We start from the raw sequence: 13,410 nt of genomic DNA on the forward strand, positions 1-13,410 counted from the left end.
CACGTCGATAATTAAGGTAGAATTCCGTGGGTCGCGGCTGACGGAGCCGCGCGCGGCCTACGACAGTCGTCGGCCGCGCGCGACAATAGTCAACCTATGAAAATGTATGGCGCCGCTGCCGAGGTCCGCGACAGTCGCGCGCGGCCGACGAATTTCGTGAGCCGCTCGCGGCCGTACGCATCTCAACATGGTCTAGCGCTATAGAATCTTAGTAAAACCAGAATTGAATTGTTTTTTATTTAGTCGGTAAAACTTCCTTTTGGTTTTCATCACAATACAAATGCTTTTAAATAAGTATTTGATAATATCCTTCTTCATTTCTACTTGTTAAAGATAGGGTCGATTGGTAATCTATTTTCATAATACAGCCACAGCAGCACGTCATCCTCCTCTTCTTCAAGGATATCAATAAGCACTTCGACTAGAGGGAACGGACGAACAAAATCTACTAATTTCAAGACAATGCCGCGCGCGGCTTACGAAATTCGTCGGCCGCGAGCGACTGTCGCGGACCTCGGCAGCGGTGCCATACATTTTCATAGGTTGACTATTGTCGCGCGCGGCCGACGACAGTCGTAGGCCGCGCGCGTCCTACGATGTCGCGATGGACGGAATACTACCTTTAGTGTCCCTTTTATATAAACTTAAACGTATTATAGTTCGGCCATTCAGAGAATGCGTTCCTGACACGTCGCGATTGAACTGACTGAATTATAACATTCATTGATTATTGATATAATAATGTTGTTTTAATGCTCCTCAATTGTTAAAACGGTAAACAACCAGCAAAAATATTTTTATCGTAACTGCAACGCCATTGCAAAGTTACGTCGTCAGTTCAATCGCGACGTGTCAGGAACGCATTCTCTGAATGGCCGAACTATAAAGATAGTAACTCATCGAATGTTTGACTGTCATATGAAAATATTTCTTGAACTTATTTGGATAAAGTCTATATTCGAAATATAAAGTATGAAATTGACCAAGAAAACATCTCTTCAAAAAGGGATGTACCCACAATCTCTTCTTTTTATTATTTTCGTCTTCCTCTAGAGCTTCGCAAATGACAACTATCTGAATGCGCATCATTTAATTGAAATATCAGTAAAACGCCTGATTTGAAAAAAATAAATTACGCTAGTTTTATCGTTTATAAAATACTACGAGCAACTTCAAATACTGAGCCCTTTTATGTGTAGAATAGTCAGCCGCTCAGCGTACGCATCTAGTGTGAACCTACAAGAGCCTATTCTTTTGTTCACACATGTAGCGCATCGTACGCTATAGCCTATTGTCGGCCTGGTGAGTACGCGTACTGCAGATTGAGTCGACGTTCACACTGGGGCAGACAGTGAGTATACTCACAGTCAGCGGCGGACAATACGTTTGGTGTGAACAATCCCTTATAGAAACGCTTAGTAATGGTTATAAATACGGAGATTATTTCCTAATACAAAATATTTTATGTAGCCTCATCTAAGTAGCGATCAAAATGGCGTGTAGATAGTAATATCTTTTCGTAGAAAAAAAGCAAAATCGCAATATCCTTTTAAAAAAAGAATTTAATGTGCTATGGTACTATTGTTTATGCATCCATTATTTTTGTGAAAACGACAATTTCAGTTTGTATGGTCTTAATTATTACCTAACATATAAATATTGAGAAGAAACAAAAGAAAATCGACCATATAAGTATGTACTAGAATTTCAGTGGCACTTGTTACCATTGCTGCTAATCTAATTTTGTCTGTACCAGAATCGAACAATTTTCCTCATTATATTGTAAAGCTATGTCATATATGCAGTTAACAACAATAGAAATACGTGTATAATTATAACAGCTATCAGGAGCCCCTATTACCTTCTCTTGGTCGACGCTATTGCATTTCGTACTAAACATAGGTAGGTACTTTACTTTTAATTTTTCCTCTACATTCCTTGTAGATGCACATTTACGATAAAACATTTTCAATACCAGAAGTTAAATTAAAAGGACTCGCGAAAGTAAAAGTTCTTGACCTGTTCTTGAATTTTAAATAAATAAAAAAGAAAAAATAATTCGCAGAAGAAATGATTTATATTTCAAAAACTAGGGAGTTCCATTAAACCCATTATGCTTACTGGGACACACCCACAAATTCTCAAAAGTGGGTGTGTCCAGTTATCACGTGTTTCGTTGGATACTGAAGCATGTGGTGCCAGTGGACCAGAAAGATAACTAGTTATACTTATGTAGATGTTAACCATAACAGGGTATGTTCAAGCAGTATTTTTTTTCTTGTAAATATTCGTAATATAATTAATGGTTACACATAGCTACGCAATCTATAACATTTTATAAAACTCTCATTATGTATCAAGTACATTATAAAAGTTACCTCGTTGATTGTTTTTATTAATTTTTGAATAGAAATAGCTGGCGATTTATTAAATACTTAGTAGTATAATATGTACTATAGAACAGTGCAGATTTTTTTATCACTCTTGTCTTGCCGTCAATGTATTTTGTTTATCCTGATCGTAAAGGTGTAAACAATTTTTATTGATCTATTCGTCTAGCATGTGTTCCATGTGTTGACATGTCGACGTGTAAATGTCTAAGCTATAAAATGCCAGTACAAATAAACATGACAATAACTAATACATTTCAGATTTTTCCAATCCTTTAATAAATATTTTGTTCTGTTCTCCTTTCTTTTATTTGTCTAAAATTACACTTCCCTTTCATTATAACAATAACAATGCACATCCTATTTTTAGAGTCCTTAGGAATTTAGTTTGATAACGAAGTATGTATAAGGTTAAGTGTATAAAACGCATAACGTGAAACTAGAAACGCGTAGCGTACGTTTGTAACACTTTTCCTTGGGTGGAAACTTAAACTCAAACTATTGGCTATGTGCAAAGCGAGTAGTGGCGGACAGATAACGACCGCAGCGCACAACACGGCAGAAATTGGAAACAAATGCGGATGATCAGCTGTCAAATGTGTTGATTGCAGTACAAAAATGACCGTTGTTGCGTTGTTAACTGCAAAAATAATGGCCTCAATAGCAAATGTAAATTTTATATTTTCCCAAGAGCGTCCTACAAAATAGAACACTGCTTCTAAAATTTGTTTCAAAGACGACTCTTGAGCTAATTCACGGTAATTACACGACTGACACGACGATTGACACGACGATTACGACTACATTTCTTTTTTGCAACTGGTAGGAACATATCTTCGTAGTACATATCTTCCTTTAGAATATTTATTTTGAACAAATTGCCGAATACTAGGTTTGCCCCACTGTTGTTCATTACTAGAGCTGGTGGTGTTGTTAACACTTGCCGCTCTAGACACAGTCACATTTTACATCAGTGACGATACGGGCACCATTGATCTGATCTGACGAATTACGTAGGCTCGTATTAAGTAGCTCTGGCCGTTATGTCGCAGCTCTTCCACATTTCTTACATGCTCGGCTAATACTAATTTATTGCCTTTTGTCTCAGTTTGTGGTTGGAAACTAATATTACGTGTAATAGTTTCAAACCCGGTTTTTATTATTATATATTCATTTTACAGTAAAACTATTGAATAAATTGCACTTAAATAATGTCAACAATACCTACAATTTTAATATTTGGTCTTATTTATATTTGCAAAGAAAATGATAATATTTACATTGTTATTATTTGACAGCTTCCGCAAATGTTGTAAACGCTTCGCCTCGCCACCGTCGCGCACATAGCCAATAGGAATACCGAATGTTTTATGCAGCTGACAGCTGACAGTTTTCAAGGGGAAAGATCTTACTATCTTTAATCCAAAGCGTAGTGCATACGTAGCTGACGCGTAGTCAGCCCGTAGCACGAAGGAACATCGTAACTAACGCGTAGCCCAATCGTAGTCATTGAGTAGTAAAATCGTAGCTAATTGCGTAGTCACGGCGTAGCAATGCGTAGCCGAGACGTAGCCAAGGCGTAGTTAATTCGTGGCCGATACGGAGTAAAGGCGTAGTTCATTCTCCGCCAGCGCCTAGTGGACTTGTAGACTGCAGACTACGAGAAGATGCCTAACCACCGCGACAGTACGTAAAGGTTACTACAGCCGCCGGCTTTGGCGCACAAAGAAACCGCCAGCACGAGCAGCCAACCAAAAAAAAACGATTTTGTGCCGCTTGTATTACCGGCAGCATAGCCGCTCGGCATGAAACCGCCGCCGGCATGTGTGTAGTAGCCTTAACAAACTAAGTTTTCAATGTTCAAGAAGCTTATTTTGTAACTGCATGCTTAGCTTGTGCTTATGATTAGTGTCATCCACTGTTCTATAAATTAAGTAACATATTTTAGACACCATTTTATGTAATTAATGATTGTAACGTTTTCTATTATATTTTTAAAAGCATTTTTTTAAAGCATTTATAAATAACTAGGGACTAGGGACCCGCTCCGGCTCCGTACGGGATAACAGTATTTATAATATCATATCATATCATTTATTGCATTCCATAATGTACATTTGGTGGAAAATATAAAATAATAGAGGTAGTCACAATTATGGACCCTGATGGGTTAATAATAATGGTGTCCACGGCCGATTTCGGTCACGGCGGCTGTTCTCATTTAAGGAGATCAGCCAGCTGCGCAGGACATATTATAGTGCACGAGCATTGGGCAGACACAGGTGCAATCCCTATTCCTTCACTCTCATAACCCGATGGGACGGCAATCCGACACGACTGGAAAGAGATCAGGCGCAGGACCGACATTTACGTGCTCTCCGATGCACGGGTGAATCAATCACCAACTTCCAGACTACGGGCTGCTTTGTGAAAGTTTAAGAAAACCCACAAAGCAATTTCGGTCCGACCCGGGAATCGAACCCGAGACCTCGAGCACAGCAGCCGCGCTTGCGACCACTAGACCACACATAGAACAGTGTTTACCAACTATTCAATGAATGTTATTATACGTATAAACAAACCTTCCTCTTTAATCACTCTATCTATTTAAAAAAACCGCATGAAAATCGGTTGCGTAGTTTTGAAGATTTTAGCGTACAAAGGGACGCGGGGAAATAGGGTTGTTTATTTTATCTTCTTGCGACATTAAAAGCTTTATATTTTATGATTTATACTATTCTATTTTTTGGGACAATTCGTGCGAGCGATTACATGAAGTCTGAACATTTGAATAAAAAAAAAGATAAACGGTGTCCATTTTTTTAAATACATGATTGTTTCTTGCGAGGAGTTTAACGCCTAGCTAAAACTAGTGGCAAAATGTCTACGTGCGACAATGTGCAAAGATTATGTTTCAAAACTACGCACGTTTTTATGCACAATGTACTGATACCGCTCGCGGCACTGGGATCTAAAGCAGCCTAAAGCTTTTCTCGGTTAATGGAGTATCTAAGCTAAAATTATTTTTCAAATGAAACAAAGTAACTACAAAACTATTCAGCTTACCCGGATAACTGGGTTGTGGAGGTCAGATAGTAGGCGTGTAGATAGTTCCAGTGTTTCATATTGAATTACTCCATTTCAAACACTGAAACTCTGCTGCATCCCGTTACACTGGAAACCGACCCTAACATTGTTGAATAGATAAAGGATAGGAAAATTATAATAGATGTTTTTTTTAATTTGTTTATAGTCTGTGAAATGCTCAATGCTTCGTAAAATTGTACCAAAGGTAAAAATTGTAATAAAGGCAGATATGATTTCTGTTTCCCGCATATAATGATAAATATTTAGTTTCCGTTGATTTAGCTTAATCAACAGCAAATAAATATTTGGCAGAATGGTTTTTCATAACATTAAACTTTGATCTTGTTTTTTTTATTATCTTGAACTCGTGTTTGCCGAGGCATTGGACTTATTCATTATTATAATAACAATAGTTTATAGTTCAATGACGAGAGCGTCTTGTGTCGATCCTGTGTTATCATTCGGGACAATAACACACTGTTATCAAAATAATAATAACTTTGTCTGCTAAGAATTATAGGTAGTTTCCTTGTGAGTATGATATTGTTGTAGATATACATACATAATAACTATTAAGCAATTTGGTTCAAAACGGCAGAAAAATGTAGGATCGATATCGTACTAAGCAATATACGACGTTTTCATAAGGTTTACAAATTATTCAGCGATTTTGTCCCATCATTACCGTCTGAAATGGACTGTTGAAGTAATATGCAAATAAAACTACAAAGTATTGAATTATAAATTATTTTGTATTAAAAATAACAACAATAAATACTGACTCCATAATATACGAAGTCTTCATATATAGTGTAAACGGAAGATCAAATTATACTATACAAGCAACTTAAAACAATTATTTGGTTACTACAGTATCTACTTAAACAGATTTGTCATGATCATTATTAAAATAAGTTACAGATCTACTTAATATAAAATTTGACAAGCTTTCTCTGAGTGGTTTGAGTCTAATTGCAATAGAAAATGTTAATTTCATAGATTGTACAGTTACATACAATTGTACAGGATATGCTATTGTTCTCCTATGTACAATTTATTACACAATAGTTTTAAATACGACTGAGTCTTCCAAAACAGATCCAGTACATTGTTATCAAGGAACTTGAATAATAGCGAGCACCGTCGCAGAGCGGAATGCTACGACAATTTTACAACTAAAGGAACTGTTTCAAGACATTCTAATATCTAATCTAATTTACTATTATTTACACCTATTAATATAAAACTTATGGCTACATTCCCATTCAGTCTTCAGCCCGCACTGATTCAGTGCTTTGCCTAATTACATATTCTAAAATTTGCTTTCTAACACAGTTCATCACTTGATATTTTGGAATGTACATTATTCCTAGACATTAAACAATTCGGGAGTTAACAGCCATTTTGTGGTTGCTTACTGCTGCTAATATGCCGTACTCTTCGTGAACCCCCAGTTAATTTCCTTTCAATCTCCTCTAAACTTTTACCTCGAGTCTCAGGGACAAAGAATATTACGAAAAACAGCCCAATTAAACAAATGACAGCAAACAGCCACACTGTACCGTACATATGAATGGCGTCGATGATATTGTGGAAAGTTTTAGTGACAATGAACGTACACGTCCAGTTGAATCCAGTCGCAAGAGATGCAGCTGTGCCACGGATTTTGGATGGTAGAATTTCACCTAACATGAGCCACGGGATAGGTCCAAAGCCAATAGAGAATCCCAGTACATAAATGACAAGACAAGCAAGTGGCAACCATCCAAAAGCCGTGACATCAACTCCTGAATCCATCACATAAAAGTAAGCTCCCAGTGAAACTAAAGTAACTATCATAGAAACTGAGGAAATGTATAACAACATTTTACGTCCCAAGCGGTCAATGATAGCGGTGGCAATAAATGTAGAAACAAAGTTGACGATTCCAATTATGATACTAGATAAGTTTTCGTCAACAGTGCTTCCAGACATTTTGAAGATTGACGCGGCGTAGAAAATTACTGCATTAATACCACTTAACTGTTGGAATAACATTAATCCAAGAGAAATAAGGACAGCGGGCATGTATTTAAGAGTAAAAAGTTGTCTGAAAGCATTTCCTCCTGTTCTATCCGAATCAGCCTGTGTACGTGTAAGATCCTTCATTTCCTTGTCAACGTTTGTATTTTTTCCTCGAAGCCATTGAAGCGCTTTACGAGCATCTTCAGGGCGTCCTTTGGACACAAACCAGCGCGGGGTTTCAGGCGTTAGCAGCATGAGCAGGAAGAATGGTACCGGTAATGCAGCTCCAAAGAATGCTAGTTTCGACCAGTCAAGGTAGCTACCCACAAAGAATGATAAAAGTATTCCAGTGTTACCAAAGGCAGTAGGCAACAATCCAAATGCACCTCGTACTTCGGGCTGTAGCGTTTCACCGAGGTAAACTGGGAATGCAAGGGAGACTATTCCGACACACACTCCGCAGAAAACTCTTCCAGCGAACACCATTAGCACGTTTGACGCAGTTGCTATGAGCATCCAGCCGAGGAAGAATGGTAAAGCCATTCCCATTATGGTCCATCGTCTTCCAATGCATTCTATCAGAGGTCCTCCTGCGACTCCACCAACCAATGCAGCCAGAGGCATAAGACCGCCGACCCATGTTGACTGTAATAGAAAGAAAATAAAAATTATATTTTTATGAAATCGGTAGTTGCTTATCTTGTTTAATTACTGTTAATTTTCTATTCGATAAATTAACACACCGTTTATTATTAGCTTTAGTTATAATAACAAACAACTAATAACATTACATATTTGAATGTAATATAACTAAATGTTTGGCTTGCTCCACAATAATAATATGATTTCAAACTTCTTGGTAAATATTTTTTTCTGAGAAGTAAACATTTTTTTCGGATAAATTATATTAACAGTTCGGTAATTAATTATTACTATACCAGACATTTTTAAAATTTAGCTTACCTCTTCTTTAGTCATGTGAAGCGTAGAGTTCATGCTTATCAATGCAGGAGAAGTATAGCCGGACGAGAAGCCGACAATCAACGAACCCATGGACACAGCGAATGCGGCCAAAAGCTGAAACAATAAAATAAACAGTTAAATACTTTGTCATTGCACACATTTTTTGTGTAAGTGTTATTTATCATGGTCACCTGCAATGGTCCTTCATAAGACATTTTATAAGTTGAAATGAATTCACAGATTTTAATCAAAATGCGTTGTAAAATACAAAGGGAATCGCAAAAGATTTTTTCGCAATACGTAGTGTCGCGGACTTTTACTAGAAGGCTATGAAGTTCCGTGGGCGGTTGGCTTTTATTATGTACCCTTTGCCACCCCTGCACCCATATTATAAAGTTATTTACATTCAGCGTACATACAGTCCTAAGTTTACCAGAACGGTGTACCTAATGCACATTATCTGAAAGGTACATAGGGTTTTATTTCGCAAACTTGCAAACGAAAATAAACTTACAGCTTTCCTATTCGTGGAAATAGCATGAGCAACGTCGTTTGTTGTTATTGTGAATATCATCATCACTCTCTTTTTTGAAGTAAGAGTTCTGATCTAAATTGTTGATCACACTTGAACACGTATAAGATTGACTGAACTCTTGAATCAAAAGGAAAAGTTTCACGGCTTCATAAGTACTTTTTTTATTTGATACGTCTTATCGAAATCGCCGATTTTACTACTGGTATAAAAGAGTGTTTGTAAATAGAATTTTCCACTAATTCGCAAGTTTACAGCGTAATAGAAGTGTTTTCGGTCATAAAAATAGGTGTTGTTACACGGAAGATTAAAATAACCTATCAATGTTTATTAAAAAGCCTTAGGTAACTTACTTGTGTCCACAGAAATAGTCGTTGGGTTGTCGGAGCATATGGTGGAGTATCCCCGTTGATTGCATAGTCCGGTTTTACTTTACTGCTGTCTGTGCTCAGTTGTTTGACAAAAGGAATCGAATTTCTCAAATTCTCCTCCTTCGCACTCTTTATTTCCATCTCCATCTTGTACTTAAACTCGTTTCCTAGACTGATCTGCCGAAGTTGTTGGAAATGGCGACGGGTGTTCTCGAATGAGTCCTGTTCGTCTTCACTGCTGCTTTCAGTGGAAACGGTTTCTGGGATTGTTGCGTAGTTAGGCACCAATGTCCCTTGGGACCCACAAGATTCTGCCAGAGAGGTACAGGTCGTAGAAGCAGAAAGCGTTGGTCTTGATGGGACTCTAGAGTACTTGGGCCCTCGGGTCCGGTACAACCTCTCCTCGTCGCCTTGGCCTCGGCGAGTTTGCTCGCTCCCACCCTGGAAAATTAAAAATATGTTATTTTTCACTGTTGTTTCCTGATCATACTACTAGTACTAGCTTTAAAATAGTAACACACCAATTGCTATTATAGACCGGTCACTCTAGTTCTTTAGACATTACTGGAGTAATCATCCGCAAACATACCCCATTTATTATATCCGCTATCTTATGTGCGTAAGTCCCGATGATAAGAATTATAAGCCCAGGGAGTCGGAGGTCAGAAAACACACATTGCTAGCTGACCACAAACTATCATATGGCCACTGCATGTTCTCGATAACCTAGTGATATGCGTAGTTGATGCCATGACCCGATCCGCACACAGAATCCTGTTCCAAACGCCACTTCACACAGGACCTCCGCGCTCTTATCATAATTGTCCGTTGGAAAGAATAGTCGCGAATAAATTGACAAGAGAGCCAGTCAGGCGACCTGTCTATAACGAGCACAGTCGCCACTACTGTCCACATTCAATATTCTTGACTTTATCATGCGATTGTCCATTAGTTATAATGATGTTTATAAAACAATGTATAAACACTTTCTTTGCATGTCATACCTGTAACCAATGGTTCATTGACGGCAGTATGTTTACATTCTGGACTGGACGGACATATAGTAGCCAGACATAATTTTGATTCTCTAAATTACTTGCTTCTGAATAGTGTTTAAACATTTTTCTTATGGTTTTTAATCTGATTACCTCTGAATTGCTATTAAATGTATCATAACTCTGGCGACCCATAATTGTTATGTTATTATTTTTGTCCATTGCAAGCCAGTTATTAATTCTTTTTAATTCATCATATTGTAAATAAATATTTACGGATGACATCACTTCCATGATGACTTATATTTTTTGTTTGTTGTTGTTGAATTCTAATTTGTGTCCAGTGTGAGAAGAGAGGTTTAATAGGCATACAAAAAAGGTTCTGATATTTAAAGACGTCTCTTTTTATTATTATTCTGTTGCGTTAGGTTATTTTTTTACTCGGCTGAAGAAAATTTAATCAATCACATGAAAATCCTTCCAGTAATCGATTTAATTACAAACGCTAGGGCTGACGCGATTGACATTAAAGTCACGGTTCGTTAAGACGCTCACGTGTTTCTATTGAGATCTTATCATCAAAGTCGACTTGGGGAGGTCGAACTATGGTTAATTATATTCCTATTATTGATGATTTGTAAAAGGGTTGTATTTAGTACACACAGCGTTGCGAAGCAACTTATGAAAACGCAATTTTCTAGATCGATAAACTCGAATCTTGTATTTAAAACTTTTTTTGGCACACTTCAATAATTTATTTTCTCAGAGAAGAATAACAAGTTCAGTTACTTGATATGTTTTGTAAAGGTGACTCAAAATAAGCATTGTATTGATGGATGACCGTCCTTCTCAGATCAACTCGAAATCCTAGGTACTTTCACTTTTACAACCTGGTCTAATATTAAAAAATATTTTTTTTTTGTTTTTCTCAAAGCAATTTAAGTTACGGCAGGATGAGTTTGTTGTATACTTCTTTCCTTGAACTTAAAAGATGTTTTACTCAAAATTCAAATGGTGCTGTTTACAAACACTTTCACAATTTTTTTTTTTAACTAATCTAAAGTGGCGACATCTTGAAAAAACAAAGAGTATTATTAATTGAAGCGCCATCTATGAGAAGTCGTAAATACTGCTATGACGAGAAGAAAGTTCATTTAGATTTCATAACAAGTGATGGCGCTAGTGTGTCAGTCTAAGTCTGAATTTATATTAATATCAGGAGTAAATAGCATTCGGAAGAAATAATTAAATATGTAATTGTTGTTTTTTTTTTTAATTTTTTCGATATCTCAATAATAGAAAATTACATAAAATTGGGAAAAATCTATATTCGACGAAGAAGTGAAAATGAGAATGAAATGCTCTTTCACGTTAAATAAATAAATACTGTATAAATTAATTATACAAAAATTCAGCAAGATAACGAATTGTCAAATTAACGACCGGCGCCATCTGCCGCCGTGTCTGGCCTTGCAAGGCCGCCTCGATACAACGCGGTCGTGCTGACGGCAATCTGCCTTTTTAACGTTTCTTCACTGCATTGTTTTTTCATATTATGTGTGAAATATGTTTATTTAAAGAAGAACATTGTTTTCATATTAGGTAAGTAATTGTTATGGAGAGATGTCAACAGTAGGTTGCTAGGCAGCGCGAGCCGGCGTCAATACTCCGGCGCCACCCGGCGGCGGCTGTGTTCCACCGAGTGCCTTTTCCAGAGCTTTCTAAAAAACTCTCGCTACTGCGATTTTATAAGTCGATACTGATTTTTGTAACGGATATAATAAATGGGTTGCTTGTATTTTAATTAAGTTAAATAATTTCTAATATGCATACGCTTAGCTTAGTTGAGAACAATAATTAAGGCCCATTAGCAATTATAAAATAAATTCAAAAATATAAGTTGATTCAAATCTCGACTTACCACTTCGGTGGAGAGCTGCTTGATGTAGCCCATGATCTTCCCCATGGCGTTGGGGTTGTTTTTATTGAAACTCATCTTGCTGGCTTCTTCTTCTTTCTTGAGTTCAACTTAAAAACTTGTCAAGGGACGTCAAAATGATAATGTTTATGGAATATAACACTTTGTAGAACAGTGTATTGAAATAGTTCATTAAAATCCAGGTTCGGGTTGTAGGCGGCAAATAGTCCACATCACTCTGTAATAACTAGAGGATGTTGCCTTCTGCTAGGCTGCAGTAACACACGAATGCTATGGCACACAGCTGCGATTTGACACAATTTTACGAGCGAAGTATTATTTAAATTAATTTTGTTTACAGTTCACTAAGTTCATTCAAAATTATTATTCCCGCGCTTCTATTAGTCAAAGATACACAACATTCAATTTTTGCAATTCTGGATAACATAAAATGTTGGCAACGCGTACCGAATTCTTCAGCAATCGAGTTATCTATTGAAACTTGCAGATGGCAGCGCAGTGTTTTATATAGGGAGGTTGGCAGTCGCGGCGCCGGCCGCCCCCGGCCCCCGCCACGTCGGTGTGTGGTCTCTGCGTGTGTGCGTCCAACTTGGTAATGTGTGCACGCTGTGTACGGTACACGCACACTAGTGCATCGGCGACTGTTCGCAACTGAATTACTTTGAATATTTGTATAGTTTGTTAGAATTTGAATAGCCAGGTAACGCAGGTATGGAAACAATATCGAACTAACATAAGAACCGAAACAATCATGTCAACATAACAAATTGACTTGACATTCAAGTGAGCTATTTTCTAAGTGTCAAGATTTCGGTTACAAGGAAGTGTTATTGCAAAACTAGGATCCTGAAATTGCCAAGGTTGTAACAGTATTAATGTTATCCGTTAATTGCGTTTGCAATATTAAAATTGATATGCATTCAGCAAATAATTGCTTCTAACTACAATCAAATACACTACTGGCCATTCCAACAAATTAGTAAAGTGCTTCTAAACTCAGATTTAGGTACTAAAAATGCTTAAAATATTTACAATTCCTCAGCAGTTTCTGTTGAAGTAAAAGTCATCTTCTAAAAAAAACGCGGAATGTTCGTCCTTCGAATTCTCATTTCATAATTGAACCTAACTA

At 37.2% G+C, this 13,410-nt stretch overlaps 2 protein-coding genes across 2 annotated transcripts in view; one reads left to right on the plus strand and one right to left on the minus strand.

Annotated features, from left to right (window-relative positions):
• LOC124634365 (RING-box protein 2) overlaps positions 1–13,410 on the plus strand; it is a 44,799-nt gene that overhangs the window by 6,243 nt on the left and 25,146 nt on the right. The gene's annotated exons all lie outside the window — the stretch shown is intronic.
• On the minus strand, positions 6,209–12,771 carry LOC124634354 (facilitated trehalose transporter Tret1-like). Its single transcript, XM_047169907.1, has 4 exons — positions 12,264–12,771; positions 9,330–9,788; positions 8,445–8,558; positions 6,209–8,126 (listed from the first exon to the last, which is right to left on the minus strand). The coding sequence occupies exons 1-4, from the start codon at positions 12,336–12,338 to the stop codon at positions 6,870–6,872; spliced, it is 1,905 nt and encodes a 634-aa protein (XP_047025863.1). The 5' UTR covers positions 12,339–12,771; the 3' UTR covers positions 6,209–6,869.

Source organism: Helicoverpa zea, chromosome 1 (assembly GCF_022581195.2).
Source record: "Helicoverpa zea isolate HzStark_Cry1AcR chromosome 1, ilHelZeax1.1, whole genome shotgun sequence".
NCBI classification, from domain to species: Eukaryota; Metazoa; Arthropoda; class Insecta; order Lepidoptera; family Noctuidae; genus Helicoverpa; species Helicoverpa zea.

Bases quoted from the DNA above. Each gene is read 5' to 3' on its own strand.
- LOC124634354 (XM_047169907.1), bottom strand. From the start codon at position 12,338: ATGAGTTTCAATAAAAACAACCCCAACGCCATGGGGAAGATCATGGGC. The intron at 9,789-12,263 runs GTAAGTCGAGAT...TTAATTTTCCAG, and splicing joins AGCAGCTCTCCACCGAAGTG to GGTGGGAGCGAGCAAACTCG. The intron at 8,559-9,329 runs GTAAGTTACCTA...TTATTGTTTCAG, and splicing joins GACTATTTCTGTGGACACAA to CTTTTGGCCGCATTCGCTGT.